This window comes from Mobula hypostoma, chromosome 11, assembly GCF_963921235.1.
Source record: "Mobula hypostoma chromosome 11, sMobHyp1.1, whole genome shotgun sequence".
NCBI lineage: Eukaryota > Metazoa > Chordata > Chondrichthyes > Myliobatiformes > Myliobatidae > Mobula > Mobula hypostoma.
The window spans coordinates 40,321,013-40,344,349 of NC_086107.1; the positions used below are offsets into that span (position 1 = coordinate 40,321,013).

Below are 23,337 nucleotides of genomic sequence, written 5' to 3' on the forward strand. Positions count from 1 at the left end.
GATGGATTTTGTATACTTGGATTTCCATAAGGTGTTCGAAAAGGTGCTGTAAAGAAGTGTAGGGATTATTCCTGAATCTTAATTCAGGAATTGAGATTAAGCTACAAAAAGATCAGGAATTAAAATTAATCCAAACTTTCTGTCAGTGGAATTGGTTGAGGCAGAATGTTATGAAGTTGGTGTATGGATGACAAGAGTTTAGAGAGAAATAATCCAAATGCTGGGAAATGAGATAAATTTGTTAGGCATGTACAAGTATAGTCCAAGAGGCCAATTTCTAAAGGGTACAACTGTATGATCCTATTTCAAGGAGATCTGAAATTGTTAGCTTTAGACCCTCACAGAATTTTGGAAGGGAGGTTACCAAATCTGAGAGAACCATTAAAGAAAATCTGAAAAAGTTTCCAGTCTGCATATGAGATTGCACAGCTTTAATAGACCTTTTCATTGTCCAACAAGGCTGAGGATTGAGGACCATAAATCAAATCATATGCATTACCCCTGACTTTATTTATCTTTAATCTAAATAGCTGGTGGCAGAAAATGAATACAAATCTGGGAAATTTTACATCATTCTCGATTGCACTGGTGGATGAAGCTATAATAACAAATTGTTTCCTTTTTCAGTAAGGATGAGAGAGGCAATTTGCAAAAGTTTCAGGACATGTCATGTCTATTTAAAAATATCTAAATGTCATTATTTTCTATAAAATGTACACTGTACACCAGATAATGATAAAGCAATTATTAATAAATCTATTTATGAATTTTCAGGCCATAAATTTGAATACATTTATAGAAATTACTCAGAGTAAAGCATTTGAATGGAAGTGAATAAAGATGCTGAACAGTTCAAAAATTCACCGTCTGTTTTTTAATTCCAAAATTCAGGTGCTGTTTCCAATCTTTGCTGTCTACATCTACCCAAAATTAAATACCAAGATGGCAAAAGTTACAAGTTAGCTACAGCAAAGGAAAAGGTCATTCAAACCAACACTTTTTTTTCTATAACATAGTCTATATTCCTCATATATGTATGTGACATATGCTACTGTCTTTGTTAGTAAGTCATACGTTCTAAGCACTGTTTGGGTAAATTTCCTTATTGCCACTTGTATTGGTGACTATGTTACATTCTGGTTCTCATTTCTGATCTTGTCTGCAAGTGGAAAGTTTAATTCACTTTATAAACAATTTGAAAATCAGATCGATTTTAGTCTTCTGATAAAAATATTTACTGATTGCACCAAAGAAGCATGAAAAGCTCCATAAGACATCAGAGCAGAATTAGGCCATTCAGCCCATCAAGTCTGCTCTGATCCTGGATTCCACTCAACCCCATACACCTGCCTTCTCGCCGTATCTTTCGATGCCCTGACTGACCAGGAAACCATCAACTTTTGCCCTAAATATACCCACAGACTTGGCTTCCACTGCAGTCGGTGGCAGAACATTCCACAGATCCACCACTCTCTGGCTAAAAAAAAAATCCTCCTTACCACTGTTCACAGAGGTCGCCCCTCAGTTTTCAGGCTGTGCCCTGTGGTTCTAGATACCCCCAGCACAGGAAACATCCACCTTATCTAGTCCTTTTCAACATCTGGTTGGTTTCAATGGGATGATTCCATTTGCCACAGGAGGCGAATTTGGTAACTTTGACTTTGACTCCTAGTACATCTTCAAGGTAACAGAAATGGGAAGTACTCCAAAGCCTAGGTTCTGTTTATATACTATATATATTGTATATAGTGAATAAGCGCCTCACAATGCAATTATTTATAACTAATTGACTTTGTAAAGAGTCTTTTCTGGACAAGTAATATTTTAGTAATCAAATATTGAATTGTGCTGTAATGTAGTGCATAAGTTGTAAGTACATCAGAAATGGTATTGTTATTAAAGAACAATTCTATTGTACCGTCATTACAATGGAATACTCGTGTTACATTTTTTGATCAATTCATCTTGTGTTGAAAGAATAAGTTGAATTAATTAGTCCTTAAGCAGTGAGTGGATGAAGAATGCTTGTTATTTGAATCATCTATATTCTAGCACATTTGAACAAATCTCAATTCGTCCGAACATTTTGTAAACTTGAACTGAATGTCTGAAAGAATACTTGTTCACCACGATACTATCTAGATATCAAGAGAGTGAAAAGGTTAGGGATGCGCAGATTAAAAGCCATTGCTTTAGACCAGCTATATTTATTCATTCGTAGTTCGTGATCATTGCTGTCAAAACAAGCGTTTATTGGCCATCCATAATTGTTCTTGACAAGGTGACATGGAACTGCCTTCTTGAATCTCTGCAATGTGTTTGGTTGTGGTTTGGCACAGCTCGGTTGCTTGTATGACTATTCCAGAGGGCAGCGTCCTTCTCTCCATGGTTCTGGTCTCTACCAGCCCCTCCTCTGCATAAAATAATCCGGACTGCGTCCCTGCTACCCACAGGAGAAAACCCGAAAACTCTCAAGCAAATTAACCAACCGCAGTAAACGATAGGCTGCAGAAAATATTCTTTTATTTTCCAGTCTTCATAATGCAGAAAATAATTTTTCGTTCAACAAACTGCAACTGTCTTTTAATAGAAACGCTTATTTTCTTTTTTTTTTATTTGCGGCGTTCTGTTCGTTAATCATGTTACATCATACTTTTAAAGCCCGTTCCTTTATTGTGAGTGATTTAATTGCTATTTACCGAGTCGCAGTTGATCTGCCTATGACGTGTACGTCATTGCATTTCGACCAGTCCCATTAGCTGACATGACGTTTACAGGACTATTTTTTCACTGAGATCCTGAATATCTGGTAATAGATTGAGCTTTGAGCAGCCCGAGACCACGTACTTCGCGTTGCTCACGGGCTGACTTGTTTTCCTTTTCTCGCGGGGAATGATGTCATTTAGAAGAGTAACTCTTCGCATCACCACCATCCAGGGATCCTGCAACTGAGCGCGGCACTGTGCGCAGGGAGTGGTGAAAGAGGTCAAGCCTTGGCTTTGGAAGAAGGTGAAATATGGACCAAAGTGCTACCGACAACATTGCCAACAGCCGAGCCGAAAATGCATGCAAAAGTAACTCTGCGGAGGACGAACTTAATCTGTTCAGGACCTGTTTGGTTTGTAAAAAGGATCTTACAAATCGCGAGCCAAGATTGCTGCCTTGTCTTCATTCCTTCTGCAAAGATTGTGTGCCGGCTGGGAGCCGCAGCCTCAGTCCTACAACTGCAGCTTTCCCGGAGGACTGTAATGGGGAAGGTAATGGGTTAAAGACATTGCTATTAACTCTAACATTTCCTCCGAGACGTACACACAGCGTTTGCCCACACCTGCCCGCTCGGCCCCGAAGACTTGAACGTCTCCGTTTCCATTTTGCAAACAATTCAGCACAACACACCTGCACTTAAAGAGACAGGGTTGACTTTTCCGTCTAGGCTTATAGTAGGCACTCTGTTAGTGACAGTCGGATTTATTTGTAGACAAAATGCAGTAATTCCGTAGCGGTGCACCTAATAATTTTGCTGATCCTGTATTACATTTGTCGCCACGGAGATCACACTTGCTGAGTATATATCCTTTGGAGAAAGGACAAATCCCCTAATTTCTGTAACGGTATAGTCAGTTTTAGTTAGCGATTATTTTTTTCTTTATGATTCTATGTCCCTGAAATGAGATTTGGAATAGATGGCTAGAACCTCACTTTAAAAAAAAATCATCTCTAGGACAATCTAAAGACACGAAATATATCGGAAATTCTCTTTCACTCCCCTCCCCAATATTTGTTCAAGTGACTTTTTAAGTTGATGCTTGATCTGCGAATAGTCCTTCAACATTTCTAGAAAAGTTCGGTGTTTGTATCCAACTTAATTGGAATCTACAGTTTGTTTTGTGCTGCAACTCCTTATTTTAATAAAATGAATTCCTGCATTCCAAAACAGGTGAGTTTGCAGTAAAAGGTTGGCGGGAAGGGGTCAAGTCATTGTTAATATATCATGTAATGAAATGAATGCCTTTTACCAAGGTAGGTTAACTGAGTGAGCAAAGATCGAGTAATAAACGGAGAATAATATAGGGAAATGGAACTTGTCCATTTGGCAGGAAAAATAAAGAAGCTTGTTGTCTAATGGCAAGAGATTCCAGAGCCGTGAGATGTAGAGACACTTGTAGATGTTGTGCATGATACTCAAAAGGGTAGAATGCAGATATGGCAAATCATGAGGAAAACTAACAAGGTTATTATATGGAGCTATAATTGAACTGCGCCTCCATTATTTAAGGGTGGATACCAATATATTGAAAGGATTTCAGGATGGGTGCATTAAACTAATACATGGAATTCTGGGTTGCCTAGGGCAGACTTAGACAGGCTAGGCCTGCATCTGTGCATTAGATGAGTGAGTTAGATCACTGAAACACATGTTTAAAAACAAAATCCAAAGGGATCTCGACTAGGTGAATATGGAGAAAATGTTTTTTTAAAATGTGTGAACAATCTAGGGCAAAGTATTGCTGTTTAAAAAAAATAAGGTGGTTACTCATTTGAAATGGAGATCAGATGATTTGTATTCCTTTGAGCATCATGAATATTTGGAGCTTATTTCCTCAAAGTATTGTCTTGGAATATTTTTAAGACAGGTGGAAAGATACTTAAGCAAGTTGGTGGGGGTGGGTGGGTATAAAACAGGAGTGTGGAATTGTCGTTAACATCTGATGAGCCCCAATCATGTTAAATGATGGATCAGACCCGTGGGGTCAAATAGCCAACACGTTCTCCTACATCATATCTGTATATTTAGAATTATAATTGATATTTTGTATGAACTTATAAGTTTCACATAATGGATTTATCTGGATGTATTAAAATGTTTTGTTTAAGTCACTGCTAAGTGTTGGCTGTTTGCATGAATCTTCCTAATAAACAGCATGGCAGATACTGAATGATTTTATTTTTTGAATGGGATATTTGAGGAACTGAACCATCTCCAACCCGAGAGTTGTAGATGTTAGATCATTATGAACATTCAAGGCTGAAATATCTTCAGCAATTTTCCCTCTCAGCGCTGACCAACCATTGCTCTGAGCAGGAAGTTTTCAAATGGCCTGTAAACTGCATGGCACTTTAAATTTTTTTTTGTAATATGCATACTATGAATATTTAGAATGAAGATTGAAAAATCATGTATTTGAGTCTATTTATTGAAGGGTAAAATGAGCTACAGGACAACAAAGAAAACCTTTAGTTTTGTAAACATTTTTCTACCCTCTTTAATGTCCAGCTGCTTGGCAACAAAGGTTATGTGCAGGGGAACATTTCAGTTACCTCGTGGCCGTGTATCCGTTCTTCAGACTATGAGATTTGAGGACTATGGTGATTAGTTAAGAAGATAGATTTGATATCAAAGATCAAACAATGATACTGAATTGCAGTGCAGGCTGTGATGTTTCTATTTCTTAAGTGTATAGTAGATAGCATGAGGTTTCTTTTAAGCTTCCTTTAAAAGTAAAAATGTGATTTATGAAAACAGGAGCCCAGTTGTTTACTTGCAATCTTGGGATTGACCAATGGAAGATTGCCAGCTCTGATGTTTCGTAAAGCTATTCAGAAGGTTTTTAAAACAAAAAGCCTTAATGTATTGCCTTCACATTTGGAGTTGATTGAAGTTTCTTCTTTCAAGTGACTTGGATGTTAATTTAGTGCTGACTTGGGTGTGCAATTTTAATTTGTAATAAAGGACTTGGATGTATAATTTTGTGCTGAGGTTAAATGTTTATGAAGAGGTAAGTTTAAGCTATTAGGCTTGAACTTTCAGATATGAAAAGGAAAGCAACCTATGAAATGAGATTCTATGAAGTTTTTTTAAAAAGACCAGGATACTTATTACAACATAACAGAAATGCAATTGAAAACTTGCATCTAATCATCAATCACCTGTCTAACTCCATGACGGCAGTTCAATTTTAATGAACGTTGTTGGGATTGTGTCCTCCAATACACCACATTTTTCAGATTAATATTATTTTTCGTTATAAATCATTTGGACACTTCATTTAGGATATAGTTACAATTAGATTTGGTCACTGCACAGATTTAATTTGTGAAGTTGTATAAATTGTCACAGAGCCCAAAGGTTAGTTACGTGAATCTGTTTGCCAATACTGGATTTTTGTTGTGTTTTATAGATACTTGAATTTAAACAAGAATGATTTTTGTCAATTTCTTTGGGCTTCTTAAATAGAAATTAAACAGTCTTTGTCCTAATAATGAAAGTTCTAATACATTTTGTACTTAAGGTGTCTTACAATATTGCTCAGGGTCTTTGTCAATCTGCAATTTTTATATCTATTCCTGAACTTGTAACCATCTCTTCAATGAAAGCATTGCAGTTAATATTATCAGTGTTAGTCACTTGAGTTCTGGTTGTGGGTATTATCTCAGTTACTAATGATTGCTGCAATCATGTGTGTTGTGTAATAACCCAGATCTTATAAGGGACCTTAATGTAAAGGAACCCTAAGGAGACAGTGATCATAATGATGGAATTCATATTGCAATTTGAGAGGGAGAAGCACAAGTCAGATGTATTAGTATCGCAGTAGATTAAAGGGAATTTCAGAGGCATGAGAGAGGAGCTTGCCCAGGTGGATTGGAGGAAGATACTGGCAGGGATGACAGCAGAGCAGAGATGGCTGAAATTTCTGGGAATAGTTCACAAGGCACAGGATAGATATGTCCACAGAGGAAGAAGCTCTCAAATGACAGGGGTAGGCAACCATAACTGACAAAGGAAGTTAAGGACTGCACAAAAGCCAAGGAATGGGCATATAAGGTAGCAAAAGTGAGTGGAAAATTGGTTGATTAGAAAGCTTTTAAAATCCAACAAAAGACAACTAAAAAAGCTATAAGCAGGAAAAAGAGGAAATATGAGGGCAAACTAACCAGTAATATAAAGCAGGATACTAAAAGTTTTATCAGTTATATAAAGAGTAAAAGGGAGGTGAGAGTTGATATTGGACCACTGGAAAATGATGCTGGTAAGGTAGTAATGGGGGACAAAGAAATGGCAGATGAACTTAATGGGTACTTTGCATCTGTCTTCACTATGAAAGGCACCAGCAGTGTGCCAGAGGTCGGTGAGTGTCAGGGAGTGGGAGTGAGTGCCATTGCTATTACAGAGGCACTCAGGCAAACTCAAAGGTTTTAAGGTGGATAAGTCACCTGGGCCAGGTGGACTACATCCCTGAGTCCTGAGAGAGGTTGCTGAAGAGATGATGGATGCATTGGTCTTGATCGTTCAAGAATCACTTGATTCTGGCATGGACCCGGACTGGAAGGTTGTAAATGCCACTCTGCACTTAAGAAGGGAGGAAGGCAAAAGAAAGGAAATTATAGGCCTGCTAGCCTAACCTTAGTGGTTGGGTTAAGTGTTTTGGAGTCTATTATTAAGTAGCTAGCCATCTGGACACAAGCTAGGGTCTGATCAGCCCCTGCTGGGTCACTTGGAGGAGGTTGTATGACGTTGAAAGACCCGAAACACCCGATGATTCCAGGAACATCACTGAAGATGTGTCCAGAAGCATCAATAGATGTATGTACACAGCAAGGATGAGGTTTTGAGGTACTTGGAGACTAATGATAAAATAAGTCAATGTCAGCATGGTTTCTCTCAAGGGAAATCTTGCTTGACAAATCTGTTAGAATTCTTTGAGGAAATAACAAGCAGGGTGGACAAAGGAGAGGCAGTGGATGTCATTTACTTGAATTTTCAGAAGGCATTTGATAAGGTGCCACACATGAGGTTGCTTAACAAGATAAAATCCTGTAGTGTTACAGGAAAGATACTGGCATAATAGCGGAATGGCTGATAGGCAGGAGGCAGCGAGTGGGAATAAAGAGGGCCTTTTCTGGTTGGCTTCTGGTGGCTAGTGGTGTTCTTTAGCTGGAACTGCTACTTTTCACATTTTGTCAGTGATTTGGATAAGGGAATTGATGGCTTTATGGCAAAGTTTGTGGATGATATGAAGATAGATGGAGGGGTAGGTAATGCTGAGGAAATGATGCGATTGCAGGAGGACTTGGACAAATTGGAAGAATGGGCAAAAAGTGCAAGATGGAATACAGTGTTGGGAAATGTATGATAATACATTTTGGTAAAAGGAACAATAGTGTGGACTATTATCTAAATGGGAAGAAGGTTCAGATATCAAAGGTGCAGAGGGACTTGGGAGTCCTCGTGCAAGACTCCCAGAAGGTTAATTTATAGGTTGAGTGTATGGTAAAGAAGGCAAATGCAATGTTGGCATTTATTTCCAGGGGAATAGAATATAAAAGCAAGGAGATAATGCTGAGGCTTTGTAAGACAAGTCAGGCTATGCTTGGAGTATTGCCAATAGTTTTGGGCTCCATAACTCAGAGAGGATGTGTTGTCATTGGAGAGAGTCCAGAGGATGTTCGAGAATGATTCTGGGTATGAAGGGCTTAACATATGAGGAGTGTTTTGCAGCTTTGGGCCTGTACTCACAGGAATTTAGAAGAATGCTTGGGGATATCATTGAAACCTACCGAATGTTGAAAGGACTAGGTAGGGTGGATGTGGAGAGGATGTTTCCTATTGTGGAGGTATCCAGAACTAGAGGGCACAGCTTCAAAATCAAGGGGCAAACCTTTTGGAACAGGTGAGGAGGATTATTTTTTTAGCCAGAGAGTGGTGAATCAGTGGAATGATCTGCTGATGACTGCAGTTGAGGCCAAGTGTCTGGGTATATTTAAGGTGGAAATTGATCATCATCTGATCGGTCAGGTCATCAGAGGATATGGTGAGAAGGCAGGCGTATGGTGTTGAGTGGAATCCAGGATCAGCCATGATGGAATGGCGGAGTAGACTCACTGGGCTGAATGGCCTAATTCTGCTCCTATGTCTTACGGTCTTATGTTTGATCAACTTTGGTAGTACTTTACAAAATAGCTAGATGCATTGAACCATATTTTGCTGTCAACATAATTATCTTAATGAAGTAGCTTTAATTTTATAACATTGTGAAGGCATCTGTGGATAGTTAAATCTAAAACTTGCCATTCTAGATATCCCACTCCTCTGCTGTGATTGCAAAATCCCAGTCAGTTTCTTGTGGAGTTGTTGTACACCCATGCTAAAGCGAAGTAAACTGCACCAGAGGTACTTGCATCTTGTTAATTCATTTCTTTGAATAATCTAATAAATGCTAATTGTCAACAATCTTTATCACTAAAATTGCATAATGTGGAGTGTTGTTAATTCTCAAGAGGCTTAATATTTTTTAACATTTTTGCCTTTTCCTACACCATCTCATCCTTTATCAGACGCAAAGGAGAGTGTTGCTGCAAGTGCCGCTGTCGTGACTCTCCTTCCCAATATGTCCTCTTCTCATTGTATGGCTGATTTCACCACCTCATTCTTTTGCCTTGACCCCATTGCTGGCGGAATGAATGAATGTTTGGGATGTTGAGCAGGCTGTTTCGGATGGGATGAGCTTTAAGTCACTGGACCTGTACTCATCAAGCAAGTTGGAAGTATGCCATTGCATTTATGATTGTGCCTTTCAGGTGATAAATAGGTTGTTTTCTTGGTGTTGGTCATTGCATGGTGTGAATATTAGTTGCCACTTACCAGCTTAGACCTGAATATTATATAATACAGGTCATGTTGTATGGTGGTGTCAGCTAGTTTTTATATAAAGAATTGTGATTGGAATTAAAGCAGTCATAAGTAATTATTCCCTTTTTGACTTGTTGATAGAAGCTTATTAATGAAACGGCTATAGATTATTCTGACCAGGATGCTGTTCTGAGGAACTCTGTTTTATATGAAAATATAAAGTAAAGATAAATTTCATTTGCTGAGTAGTTGATTAAAGTCTGCACAAGTGAAAACAATGTTCTAATAGAGACCAGTGATTTCAGTACACATTTATATTCTCATCTCATTTTTTCCTTGACTTACTGACATCTGACTAAACCACGTTGTGAGACTGATTTGGTCATTGAAAGTGCCAAATAGTTTGAATGGCAGTAAGTAGCTTTGGAAGCATCCAAAAACTAGGACAAAACAAGGACGTTTATTGAATATTTTTGAAAAATATACGATTTAAATTCTAGGTAGAAAATAAACTTCCTGAAACTGCTCATTCTATTTAAGTGCATTGAACCTTCTCCTTGTTCCAATATATTGAGCCAGTGTGACAAAATAAACAAGAAATTACTTTATAAGAATTGATTGTATATATTTCTGCTTATTATGATTAAATCTTCAAAAGCAATTTCTGTTTACTGAATGAAAATTGGTTTCCAAACTTTAGAAGGGCACTATCAGCAGTGTGGTGCAAATTAAGTGACGAAAATGCAGTTATTTTGCAGCTTAATTGGTAACCAAATTTCTTGCAAATAGGAGTCAAAAATATCTGAAATTTCCGAGAAGACTCTAGTGGGGTGGGGGAGGGGGGTTGAATGCTAAAAGCACGAGATACGTGGCTGGAATGGCAGATTATTTGAAAGGATTAAGTACCTTGTTGAAACCTGAAGGCTGTAAGATGCCAAGTCTGGAAGTGCACTGCTGCTTCTTGAACTTCAGTGGAACACTGCAGAAAACTGCGGTCAGATATCAGTGGGACAATAATGCGGCAAATTATTTATTGAACAGAAGTGTTCTGCAAAGTAGTTGCCCAGGTTGCCATGAGTCCCTGATGTACGAATAGGAGATGCAACACCTGTTTTTTTTTACCTTTCCCTTTGTGTAGGCTGATTACACACTTTCCACAGAACAGTAGACAGGAGGAATTCTGCAGATGCTGGAAATTCAAACAACACACATCAAAGTTGCTGGTGAACGCAGCAGGCCAGGCAGCATCTCTAGGAAGAGGTACAGTCGACGTTTCAGGCCGAGACCCTTCGTCAGGACTAACTGAAGGAAGAGCTAGTAAGAGAATTTAAGAGGGGGAGGGGTAGATCCAAAATGATAGGAGAAGACAGGAGGAGGAGGGATGGAGCCAAGAGCTGGACAGGTGATTGGCAAAAGGGATATGAGAGGATCATGGGACAGGAGGCCCAGGGAGAAGGAAAGGGGGGGGGAGGAAACCCAGAGGATGGGCAAGGGGTATAGTCAGAGGGACAGAGGAAGAAAAAGGAGAGAGAGAGAGAAAGAATGTGTGTATATAAATAAATACCGGATGGGTTACGAGAGGGAGGTGGGGCATTAGTGGAAGTTAGGGAAGTCAATGTTCATGCCATCAGGTTGGAGGCTACCCAGATGGAATATAAGGTGCTGTTCCTCCAACCTGAGTGTGGCTTCATCTTTACAGTAGAGGAGGCCATGGATAGACATATCAGAATGGGAATGGGATGTGGAATTAAAATGTGTGGCCACTGGGAGATCCTGCTTTCTCTGGCGGACAGAGCGTAGGTGTTCAGCAAAATGATCTCCCAGTCTGCGTCCGGTCTCGCCAATATATAGAAGGTCACATCGGGAGGCCATTATATAGAAGGCCACTATACCCGTTGCCCATCCTCTGGGTTTTCCCCCTCCTCCCTCTTTTCATTCTCCCTGGGCCTCCTGTCCCATGATCCTTTCATATCCCTTTTGCCAATCACCTGTCCAGCTCTTGGCTCCATCCCTCCCCCTCCTGCCTTCTCCTATCATTTTGGATCTCCCCCTCCCCCTCCCACTTTCAAATCTCTTACTAGCTCTTCCTTCAGTTAGTCCTGACGAAGGGTCTCGGCCTGAAACGTCGACTGTACCTCTTCCGAGAGATGCTGCCTGGCCTGCTGCGTTCACCAGCAACCTTGATGTGTCTTCCACAGAACAGTGATATTTTCCTCCCCTTTTTTAAGAACTACTTCTGATTTAGATAACCACTTGGTGTTACCCCTACCACACTGGTGAAACCAGATTAAGGGACTTTTGAAAGGCACCTCCACTCTATTCACACGGGTGAACCTGGGCTTCTTCCCATCCCATCCCACATTGACTCTGTGCCTGTACTTGAAAGAAGCGGAATTCAAACTTGGGGAACAACAAACTAAGCTGGATTCCAATTTGAATTCAACAATCGCAAATAATCAACCACTCCTACCTTGTATGGTACGGACCCTTTGGCCCACAATGTTGTGCTGAACTAAATTCCTAATGCCTAATTACACTAATCCCTTTTGCCTGCACATGGTTCACATTCATTTTTCCCTTTTCTAGCTGTTGTGAAAGGAATGAAACCCACAACATTTATACCTTCTGCAGTTCTGCTGTTTATTATTCATTAGCTTTTATCATCCCTTTTTATACCACCCTTGTCATAGAACACTACAAAACAAAAGCAGGCTCTTCGACCTATCTAGTCTGTACCTAGTTCTATCAACTTGCATCCACCTGGGCCACAGCCCTCCCATCTATGTATCTATCCAAATTTTTCAAAATATTGAAGTCAAACCTGCATCCATCACTTGTGCCGGCACTCGTTCCACACTCCCACAACCCTCTGAGTGAAGAAGTTCACTCTCATTCCTCTTAAACATTTCACCTTTCACCCTTAACCCCGAGACTAGTTGTAGAGTCACTCAACCTGAGGGTAGATGCAAGCAGGCTTTTTCCAATCTACATCCCTCATAATTTTGTATACCTATCAAATCTCCCCTCACTCTCCTACATTTGAGGGACTAAACTCCTAACCTATTCATCCTTTCCCTATAACTCGGGTCCTTAACTTCCAACAACATCCTTGTAAATTTTTTCTGCTTTCTTCAAATCTTATTTACATCTTTCCTGTAGGTAACTGACTAAAACTACTAAAACTACACACAACACTCATGAATGTCTTTTACAATTTTAACATAACAGCCCAACTCCTGTGTTAAATAGATTGATTTATGAAATCAGTGTGCAAAAAGCTTTCTTTGCAGTCCTATCGACCTGTGTTGGCACTTTCAAGGAATCATGGATCTGTATTCCCAGATCCTTTTGTTCTACCGCACTCCTCGATGCCCTATTGCTCACTGTGTAAGACCTACCCTGGGAGGTCCGCCCAAATTGCAACACCTCATATTTGTCTGCACTGAATTCCATCTGTCATTTTTCCAGCTGGTCCAGATCCCACTGCAACCTTCATATAATCTTCCTCGCTGTCCACTACACCCCCAATTTTGTTGTCATATGCAAAGTTGCTGATCCAGTTTATCACACTATCAAAGTTCAATGTAAATTTATTATTAAAGTATAAATTTATTATCAAAACCTGAGATTCTTCCCATGCATTCACAGTAAATGGTATGATGAATATTCATTCCATAGTGTTTTGCTAACCTTGCACTCTAAGCACAGATGCCACTAGAGATGTATTCACTCAATTGTAATCCCTGCTCTTGATTATAAAAGGAAATTTTTTTTTATCGGAAACTGAATTTGTGCCACGAGTTGCAAGCGCATCCTTTAGAGAATCATACACCGTAATTTGCAAAGGCTAAAACCCTAGAATTGTCTCTAAAGCAAGTACAGTTAGCCCTCTGTATCTGCGGGGGTTTGGTTCCGGGACCCCCCGCAGATACCAAACTCCGTGGATGCTCAAATCCCGTATATAAAATGGCGTAGTATTTGCTTGTAACCTACGCATATCTTCCCGTATACTTTAAATCATCTCTAGATTACTTATAATACCTAATAAAATGTAAATGCTATGTAAATAGTTGTTAGAATCTATTGCTTGGGGAATAATGACAAGAAAAAGTCTGTACATGTTCAGTACAGACGCAACCATCGTAGTTCTTCCGCGCACCCCGAGCAGCGAGAGTGGCGAAAAGCGAAAATAGCATTCAGCGTTTGTTTTGCTGTCAGCAAAACAAACACTCAGCATCAAGCCGCCATAGCTTTGAACAGCGTGAGGTTTCCACTACGATTGACAGTGCTGCAATGATTGCAGAAAAGTATGACCTTAATTTTGAAAGGGCAGGTAGGCAGGTTTGCGGGATGTTTTGAGTGCTTACAAAGAACTGTATGATAGGAAAATGCGTGAACCTTCCAGTGAGCTCGCTGTCTTCCGGATTCTGGGAAGTGAAACTACACTGTACATACACTATTTGTACTTTATATAGGCTGTGTATTTATCATATCATTCCTGCTTTTAGTATATGTTAGTGTTATTTTAGGCTTTATGTGTTACTTTGTAGGTTATTTTTTGGGTCTGGGAATGCTCAAAAATTTTTCCCATATAAATTTATAAATTAATGGTAATTGCTTCTTCGCTTTACGCCATTTCAGCTTATGAAGGGTTTCTTAGAAAAGCTGTACTTTCGGATAGCGGGGGAAGCCTATACAATGGAAATGCTATGTAAATAGTTGTCACACTGTATTGTTTAGGGAATAAGGAGAGAGAGAGAGAGAGAGAGAACTTCCAGTTTTTTTGATCCCGATCCGCAGTTGGTTGAATCCACGGATATGGAGGGCCAACTGTAATTAAAACAGAACCTGCCTTGATCTGTACTGACTAATTATGTTAGGAATGTGGTAGAATGAGATCTTCCCATCTGGTCAACTGCACATTTGTCCATGTGGAAAAATATTCATGAATAATTATTGACAGATTATTAGTACAGGTGTTACACATCCCAGGGCATACTGCAGGTCTTGTACACAGCTATGGTAATAAACTAAGTAATAAGCAAGTAAGACAAGACGTTGGGATGGACCTTACTACAGTAAAGGAGGCCAGGGTTTTGGTAGTAACTAAGTAATAAATAAAAAAAAAACAAGAATGGCGTTTTAATAATTCTTCTCCATACTACTAAACCCAACTCAAAAGGTTTTCCACATGGTAGAAATATGAAGCTGATGGCAGACATCCGACTTCTCCCGGAAGTTCCGGGAGTCTCCTGCATATTAATAGTGGCTCCCTGATGCCCGCAAATTATATACAGTATCACGGAAATCAATTTTTTTGAGAGCGAGCGATTGGATGTTTGGATGTGCCACCCTTTTTTTTAAAAAGAAAAAGCAAATACCTCCTGCCCACAAGTTGGAGGCATGGATTCATGAAGGCCACCAGTGATTCAGACACAGTCATGATGGCGGACAAGCCACTCGTGTAAGGTTAGCCTTGTTATTTTAGTGCTTTACATGTTGAGTGATTGTAAACAATTCATTGCAAATAGTAAAGAATATCTGGTCTATAATAAAGAAGCAGTCATAAGACCTCTTCCTATAAGGCAGACAAAACCAACTGTACTAATATAGGTGTGGAAAATTGATTTTATAGGTCTGTTTCTGTATTCTAGGGCAACCACCTTATTGGAAACCTAACGCGTATATTCTTGTGATAATTGATCTTTGTACGGGATATACATGATTAGTCTCCATGGCTCCCTGTAGTGGGACGGCAACTACCACAGCATTTCCGAACTCCATATTCCCACATGCACACCCTCCTGTGTACATGCCAACCAAGGGTTCCTTCGGTGGTTAAGACTTGAAAGCCATGTGTGAACAAACAGAGATGCAAGTGGAGTGTAGCACTGCACTTTGGCTGCAGTCGAATGGCATGGTGGAGCAAAGGATTCAATAGATATGTGAGGCCTGGTCTACTCTAAAGTAGACTACCCTTGTTCCTGAAGTGCAACTGTTTGTAAACAAAGTATGAATTGTGAAAGTAGGTGTACACAAAAATGTTACACTTCATTTCATGTACATTGTCCACCTAAATACACTTCTGATCGCTAACTCAGGCCAACCATGGCCTATAACAGATATAATTCTGCTCAAGGAATTGAGAGAGTTTATGGGAATTCAAGAAAAAGCAAAAGCACTTGACAAGACATTTGGAAATAACAAGGGGACTGGGTCCAAAAAAGAAATTTCATAAACATAATTCCGGCCCTAAACTCTGTCTTGGATGGAAACCACCTTATCTCATTGCCCAGGTTATCAATGATAGCACTGTAGTAATCGAGACTGGGAGGGGAAACAAGGCTGCAAGTAAAATTTCTCCATAGATGGCATCAAACCTGCCCCAGGATTTATTTCCCCAGAATGTTTGGAGTCCTTGTGTTAGATTGGTACATGTTTCCACCATGAAAGCCTACATCCTGACAAGAAGGTGGGTGAGATATTTTGAAAAGATAACATGCGTGTTTAGATCTGAAAAGCAACAAAAAAAAAAAATCCTGTTCACTTGAGAGAGATCTCATCGATTATATTGCCCAGGGATAATACATCCAGAATGTATTGTTGCTTTCAAGAGTAAAGCTTCAGGAAGAAATGTTGTTTTTGTTGTATTTTGTTTTTAATATTTGTACTAGTAATTATACTGTTCACTTTGCCTTATTTACCGTTTGCTTTTTTATAGACAAGGTTGCATTTCTACGTTAATTGTCTGATGTCTTGGACACCTCTAAAACTTAATAACTAGGAGAATATTAGATTAAGGAGGATCTGTGAGCAATAATTATTCCAATTTAAATATCACTAAATGGCCTTTGTCTCTTGGTTACATGTGAACTAATTTGCTTGAACCCTTAAATCTTGCCTCTGGTCAAGTGATTGTTCCTGTCCACTTAAACATTCACTCTAACCATATTGCAGAGAAAGGCGAAGAATCACTTGCGGAAATGATTAATAACACCATAACAAAACTGAAAGATTCCAGCCCAGATATTGAAGGTAAACTCCAATTTGTGGTCTATAGATCCCTCAATTAATGGTAGGGGTCTATGGCATATAAAAAGTTTGGCAATCCCTGTAATAGAGGAATCCCTTGATGTGGATCTCTCTATAGTTGAAGTATGGACACTTGTGCCATTGAATGATCCCACTTACAGGAAAATGACATTGAAACCATCAGACGAGAAGATGGTTTTTTAAAAACCTTATTTTTTTATGAAGACTTCTACATTAGGTAGATATCTTTTTGCACTTTCTCTTTATGTCCAACAAGTAAACAAGCATACTTACCTTAGATGTTTCCATTTCTCCATTTATGGCCACTATTCCACTCCATTGTTAAATGTCAAGGTAATGTGCCTATTTTCTACATTTCTGGGTTATTTTCTAAATGGTTCAGTGAAACCCTTGATCCAGGTTTTTGCATGGACAATACGATGAAAAGATGCATAGAAGCAGAAGCTAAGATGAAACAACAATGTTTTCCTCCCTTGTCAACTGAAATTGTTAAATCCAGTAAGCTTTTTAGAGATTTTTAGTGCTACAGACTATTTATCTTCCTGGATTTCCTCATTACCCTTAATCAATAGTGAATAGTTTGTGATGTGGTGTGATTAAAAGAGTACAAAAAATGAGTAGAGAATTATTGATGTCCTTATGAATTAAATTATAATGCAGATAGACTGACTACAAGTTGAAAATGGGGAAACCAGCCTTAACAAATTTTACTGTTGGACACCAATGATAATGCTGGGCTTTGGTGTTATACAGATAATACAGGTCCACAATCCCTTATCCGAAATCCTTGGGGCCAGTTGCATTTCGGAATTCAGAATTTTTCGGATTTCATACCCCCCCCCCACCCGATACCAAAAAAACACGTACTGTATGCTGAAGTCCCTTATTTTACCTGTCTCAGTGCAGTGGACTTTAGGACCCGGCGGCACACCAAACCTATGCACATCCTCCCGTAGGCTTTAAATCATCTCTAGATTACTTAGCATTTACATTGTATTAGGTATTATATGTAAATAATTGTTATACTGTATTGTTTAGGGAATAATGACAGGAAGAAAGTTTATTTCCAACAAAAACATTCAATAAAACATAAAAATATACAGCTTCAAATGAACCAAATCAAACACATGGTAAATGATTTATTGGAATAAATGTAGAACGTCACTGTCACTATAAAATTTCAGTAACTTGTCTTTCTGTTTATTAAATCATATACAGTGATAGTTTTGAGACTACTTTCTTCAGTAAGATGCTGTACAGACACACCACGATCAAGCTTCTGCAATAACTCCACTTTCTGTGTTATTGATAATGATAAATATTTCCTTCTCTTTTTCTCATTGTTACCCAGAGGGGTATCTGCAGCTGTTTTTGACATTATCACAGTGAAGTTAAACACAAAGTCAACAGTGAACACAAAATATCAGCGAACAGTAAATGCACATGTAACCAGTACGAGCGCTGAGCCACAAATGACGTCTGGCGGCCTCCGCTAGTGCTGCCACATCACACCTGAGTGACGTCAGCTGTCGGCAAAAAAAACTTCGGTTTTTGGAGCTTTTTGGATTTCAGAATTTCGGATAAAGGAATGTACACCTGTATTACTTCTGAAATAGACAATGTTACATGCACAGACAAGCCTTGCGGTGTATTCATCAGTCACATGGTGTTATCATCAACAAGAAGAGAGAAAAAACAATTCAGCCTCAAACAATTTCCATGGTTTTGAAAAAAAAGAGTAAAACTGCCTAACAGCCACGCCTTGATAGTGGTCACTCTTGTAATAGCAGTCATGTGATCCCTTGCAACACACATCAAAGTTGCTGGTGAACGCAGCAGGCCAGGCAGCATCTCCAGGAAGAGGTACAGTCGATGTTTCAGGCCGAGACCCTTCGTCAGGACTAACTGAAGAAAGAGCTAGTAAGAGAATTTAAAAGTGGGAGGGGGAGCGGGAGATCCAAAATGATAAGAGAAGGCAGGAGGGGGAGGTTTGGAGCCAAGAGCTGGACAGGTGATTGGCAAAAGGGATATGAGAAAATCATGGGACAGGAGGCCCAGGGAGAAGGAAAAGAGGGAAGGGGGGAAAGCCCAGAGGATGGGCAAGGGGTATAGTCAGAGGGACAGAGGGAGAAAAAGGAGAGTGAGAGAAAGAATGTGTGTATATAAATAATGGATGGGGTACGAGGGGGAGGTGGGGCATTAACGGAAGTTAGAGAAGTCAATGTTCATGCCATCAGGTTGGAGGCTACCCAGACGGAATGTAAGGTGTTGTTCCTCCAACCTGAGTGTGGCTTCATCTTTACAGTAGAGGAGGCTGTGGATAGACATGTCAGAATGGGAATGGGATGTGGAATTAAAATGTGTGGCCACTGGGAGATCCTGCTTTCTCTGGCGGACAGAATGTAGGTGTTCAGCAAAGCGGTCTCCCAGTCTGCGTCGGGTCTCGCCAATATATAGAAGTCCACATCGGGAGCACCGGACGCAGTATATCACCCCAGCTGTCTCACAGGTGAAGTGTCGCCTCACCTGGAAGGACTGTCTGGGGCCCTGAATGGTGGTAAGGGAGGAAGTGTAAGGGCAAGTGTAGCACTTGTTCCGCTTACAAGGATAAGTGCCAGGAGGGAGATCAGTGGGAAGGGATGGGGGGAAGAATGGATAAGGGAGTCGCGTAGGGAGCGATCCTTGCGGAAAGCAGAGAGGGGGAGGGAAAGATGTGCTTAGTGGTGGGATCCCGTTGGAGGTGGCGGAAGTTATGGAGAATAATATGTTGGACCCGAAGGTTGGTGGGGTGGTAGGTGAGGACCAGGGGAACCCTATTCCTAGTTGGGTGGCGGGAGGATGGAGTGAGAGCAGCTGTGTGTGAAATGGGGGAGATGCATTTGAGAGCAGAGTTGATGGTGGATAAAGGGAAGCCCCTTTCTTTAAAAAAGGAGGACATCTCCCTCGTCCTGGAATGAAAAGCCTCATCCTGAGAGCAGATGCAGCGGAGACGGAGGAATTGCAAGAAGGGGATGGTATTTTTGCAAGAGACAGGGTGAGAAGAGGAATAGTTCAGATAGCTGTGAGAGTCAGTAGGCTTATAGTAGACATCAGTAGATCTACCTCATTGGGGGGGGGCAGGGGTGTTGGGATGTCTTTGTCACAAATAATTGGTATAATAACATAACCCCATCGAAAGCTGAGTCACAAACATTATTTTTCACTTATCTATTTGGATGTTGAATACTGTATCTACTTTTTAATATGGGTAACTGTGTGTGTGCAAATGAATGTGTGTACAGTATGTGTTTGTATATTAAGATCTTATATGATGCACTTTATAAATGTATTCATTGCTAGTGATGGCATACTATCATGGTTTACATCTTTGACTTTTAAAACTATCTCTCTTACTAGATTTTGTGCGTTAACATTTTGCGCGTTAACATTTTGCAATGATAAAAGACTTAGCAGGAGAAGAAAGACAGCTACCCCTGAAGAATGCTATACTTCTGATAACCTTTTTACCTATTCTGTTACGAATTCTTTGGAAACAGAGATGTAATCCTAGAGCCTCTGAGGTCTATAAAGCATTATATTGTCACAACATAGAACTACTTGCATGTGTTTTGCTTACTGTTTGGGCATAAGCATATTTTGTATATGTGGTACCCTACAATGCAGCAAGTAGTTCCACTAAGCCTATTAATATTATTATTTATGTTATATTTAATCTAAATCGAATAATTTGTTTGGTTGTTAAAATCCTGTGGTTTCACAGAACAGTCTGAGTAGCTTTGCTCAGGTTTCTGAGAAAATGCAAAGGTAGGAAGATGTGTCAGTTCTTCACTGTTGGGTCCAATCCTTAAAGTACAGGGTGAAGACTTGACCAATTACCTACAGAGTTCAGAATCACTCAAATGGAAGTAAACCTATGGGTGTTCACCCCAATGAGAGGGACATAACAAACCTCTGTTACATTTTTTTTGTGGGGAGCTTAGAATTGAAAATGTAGACAGGATTTTCAACAGACAAGCTGTGCTCTTCCTTCTATTTGTAAATTTTTTTTAATGTATATTGTGAAATCATGTAACTGATATAATTTTCTCTTATTAAAATGCGAGATTACTAATCCTTGAACAAGAGAAGATAACAGTACACAATCAGTAACTTATTTGTCAGACTTGTTTTCAGGAAGCCTGAGTAAAGCCATACATTGCATCGAAAAGCAATGTGAGCACCCCTGTGAGAGGGATGGACCATCTTCACTATATGCTGAACTGTTGAACTAATGGTGACAGAAGACAATAATTTGAACTTGCACCAAGAAATGGCAAGAACTGTTTGTGGGGAAGGAGATTCTAAAGATGGACTAATATGGACTTTGATGTACTTGTTGCGTGTTTATGGAAAATTATAATGGTGACATTCCTTTTGAGTTTTGGGAGGTGTGTGCAGCTGAGATCAAGGAAGTGAATACTTTAAAAGCAAAATCACACAGAAGCCCCAACTGTGGGGAGGTGCTTGATGGGCTCTTTGAGTGACAGAGCGAGGAGAGCCTTTTTTAGCATCAATAGCCTACTGGAACTGATTGAGAAGTGATGGTCTGTTCCCAAGAGGAGTCTTGATCTTGAAGCTGATATTGGTAGGAAGAAGTTGGATTGGAATTCTTTGTATAGCAAGAGGGATGGATAGCAAGGTGTAATGGATATTCACTCAGATTTTTTGTTAAGTTTGCTTTCTAAACACAACTGCCACTTGTAAGATCAAAAAACAGATGTAACTAAACTTTCAACCATGTTGCTTTTGTTTAGCTTCTCATTTCAGTTTTAAAATGTAAATGGAAACAGTAATCAGCTTGAAGTTAAAAAAACAGCTTTGCAAGGAAGCTCTGTATTTTGTCGATGCTCTGTCTTTGAGAAAGCAGATGCTAGCTCACTACTGCTTCATTGCTGCTCAAGATGAAGTACAAGGCAACAGTTATTTAATTTGGGTTGTTTCAAGCAGTCAAGTTGTCTCTTGTTTATTTCAAGGAAGCTTGATGGATGGTATCATTTAGCATATCAATAACTAATGTCTTTATAGCTACATACATCAAAGTTGCTTGAATTTCCAGCATCTGCAGAATTCCTGTTGTTTGTCTTTATAGCTGCAAGTTCTATGTACTCAAAAGCTAGCTTTACAGCATTAATGGACTTTATTAAAACAACTGTAGGTGAGTGTGTCCCCACTACATCGTTCAATCCCCAATCAAGGTGAGATCCAAAAGAGGTGTTCAAAACTGGAGACTAAGAAAGCTACAACAGGTACAGGTATCACACAAAATGCTGGAGCAACTCAGCAAGCCAGGCAGCATCTACGGAAAAGAGTAAACAGTTGACGTTTCGGGCCAAGACCCCTCATCAGGACTTCTCCTGAAATGTCGACTGTTTACTCTTTTCCTCAGATGTTGCCTGGCCTGTTGAGTTCCTCCAGTGTTTTGTGTGTGTTGCATGGATTTTCAGCGTCTACATATTTTCTGTTTGTAACAGGTACAGGTATGATCTCCAGAAAGCCATCTCACAGGCATAGTTGAGATTCTGGATGAAACTTGAATCAATGAGGGATGCTCACAGCTGTGGCAGGACTTGAATGCTATCACCTCCTATAAAGTTAAATCAAGGGACATGGGAGAAAGCAGGGCTTTGCTTCCAGTTGAAAATAATGCCTTTTATGCTCTCTTTCTCCACCGGAACATGGAGAAACCATTGCAAACCCCTGCATCCCTTGATCCTATGTTCTCAGTCTTTGAAGCCGATGTACGGGATGCTTTCAGGAAGGTGAATCCACAGAAAGCATCCAGACCGGATGGGGTACCTGGCCACATACTAAAGACCTGTGCTGACCAACTGGCTGGAATGTGCACTGAGATATTTTAACCTCTTGCTCCGGCAGTGTGTGATACCCACCTGCTTTACGTAGGCTTCGATTATACTGGTGCCCAAGAAGGGCATGGTGACATGCCTCAATGACTATCACCCCGATGCACTTGCATCCACAGTGATGAAGTGTTTTCAGAGGTTAGCAATGAAACATATCCTCTTCTGTCTGAGAAGTAACGTGGATCCGCTCCAGTTTGCTCACTGGAACAGCAGGCCTACAGCAGATACCATCTTATTGACTCTTCACTTAGTCCTGGAACATCTGGATGGCAAAGATAAATACATCAGCATGATTTTTATCGAATACAATGCAACATTCAATCTATCATCCCCTCAAAACTAATCATTAAGCTCCAAGGCCTTGGCCTCAATACCTCCTTGTGAAATTGGATCCTGGATTTCCTCACCGGTAGACCTCTTTGAGTTCGGATTGACAACAGCATCTACTTCACGATTTCCGTCATCACAGGTGCCATAGGGCTGTATGCCTAGCCCCCTGCTCTACTCGCTCTACACCTATGACTGTGTGGCTCAGCACAGCTCCAATATCATATTCAAGTTTTCTGTTGTGGACCAAATCAAAGGTGGTGATGAATCAGCATGCAGGAGAGAGATTGAAAATCTGGCTAAGTGGTGTCATAACAACAACCTCTCACTCAATGTCAGTATGACCAAAGAACTGATTATACACTTCAGGAGAGGGAAATCAGAGGTCTATGAGCCAGTCCTCATCAGAGGTGGAAAGGGTTAGCA

The 23,337-nt window shown here is 40.0% G+C and overlaps 1 protein-coding gene across 1 annotated transcript in view; it reads left to right on the top strand.

Moving 5' to 3' along the window:
* Positions 1-2,829: 2,829 nt before the first annotated feature.
* Positions 2,830-23,337, top strand: part of trim66 (tripartite motif containing 66) — a 210,569-nt gene continuing 190,061 nt past the window's right edge. The window contains exon 1 of the mRNA XM_063061880.1: positions 2,830-3,257. Within this exon, the coding sequence (XP_062917950.1) occupies positions 3,017-3,257 (241 nt within the window). The 5' untranslated portion in view covers positions 2,830-3,016. The remainder of the gene's footprint in view (positions 3,258-23,337) is intronic.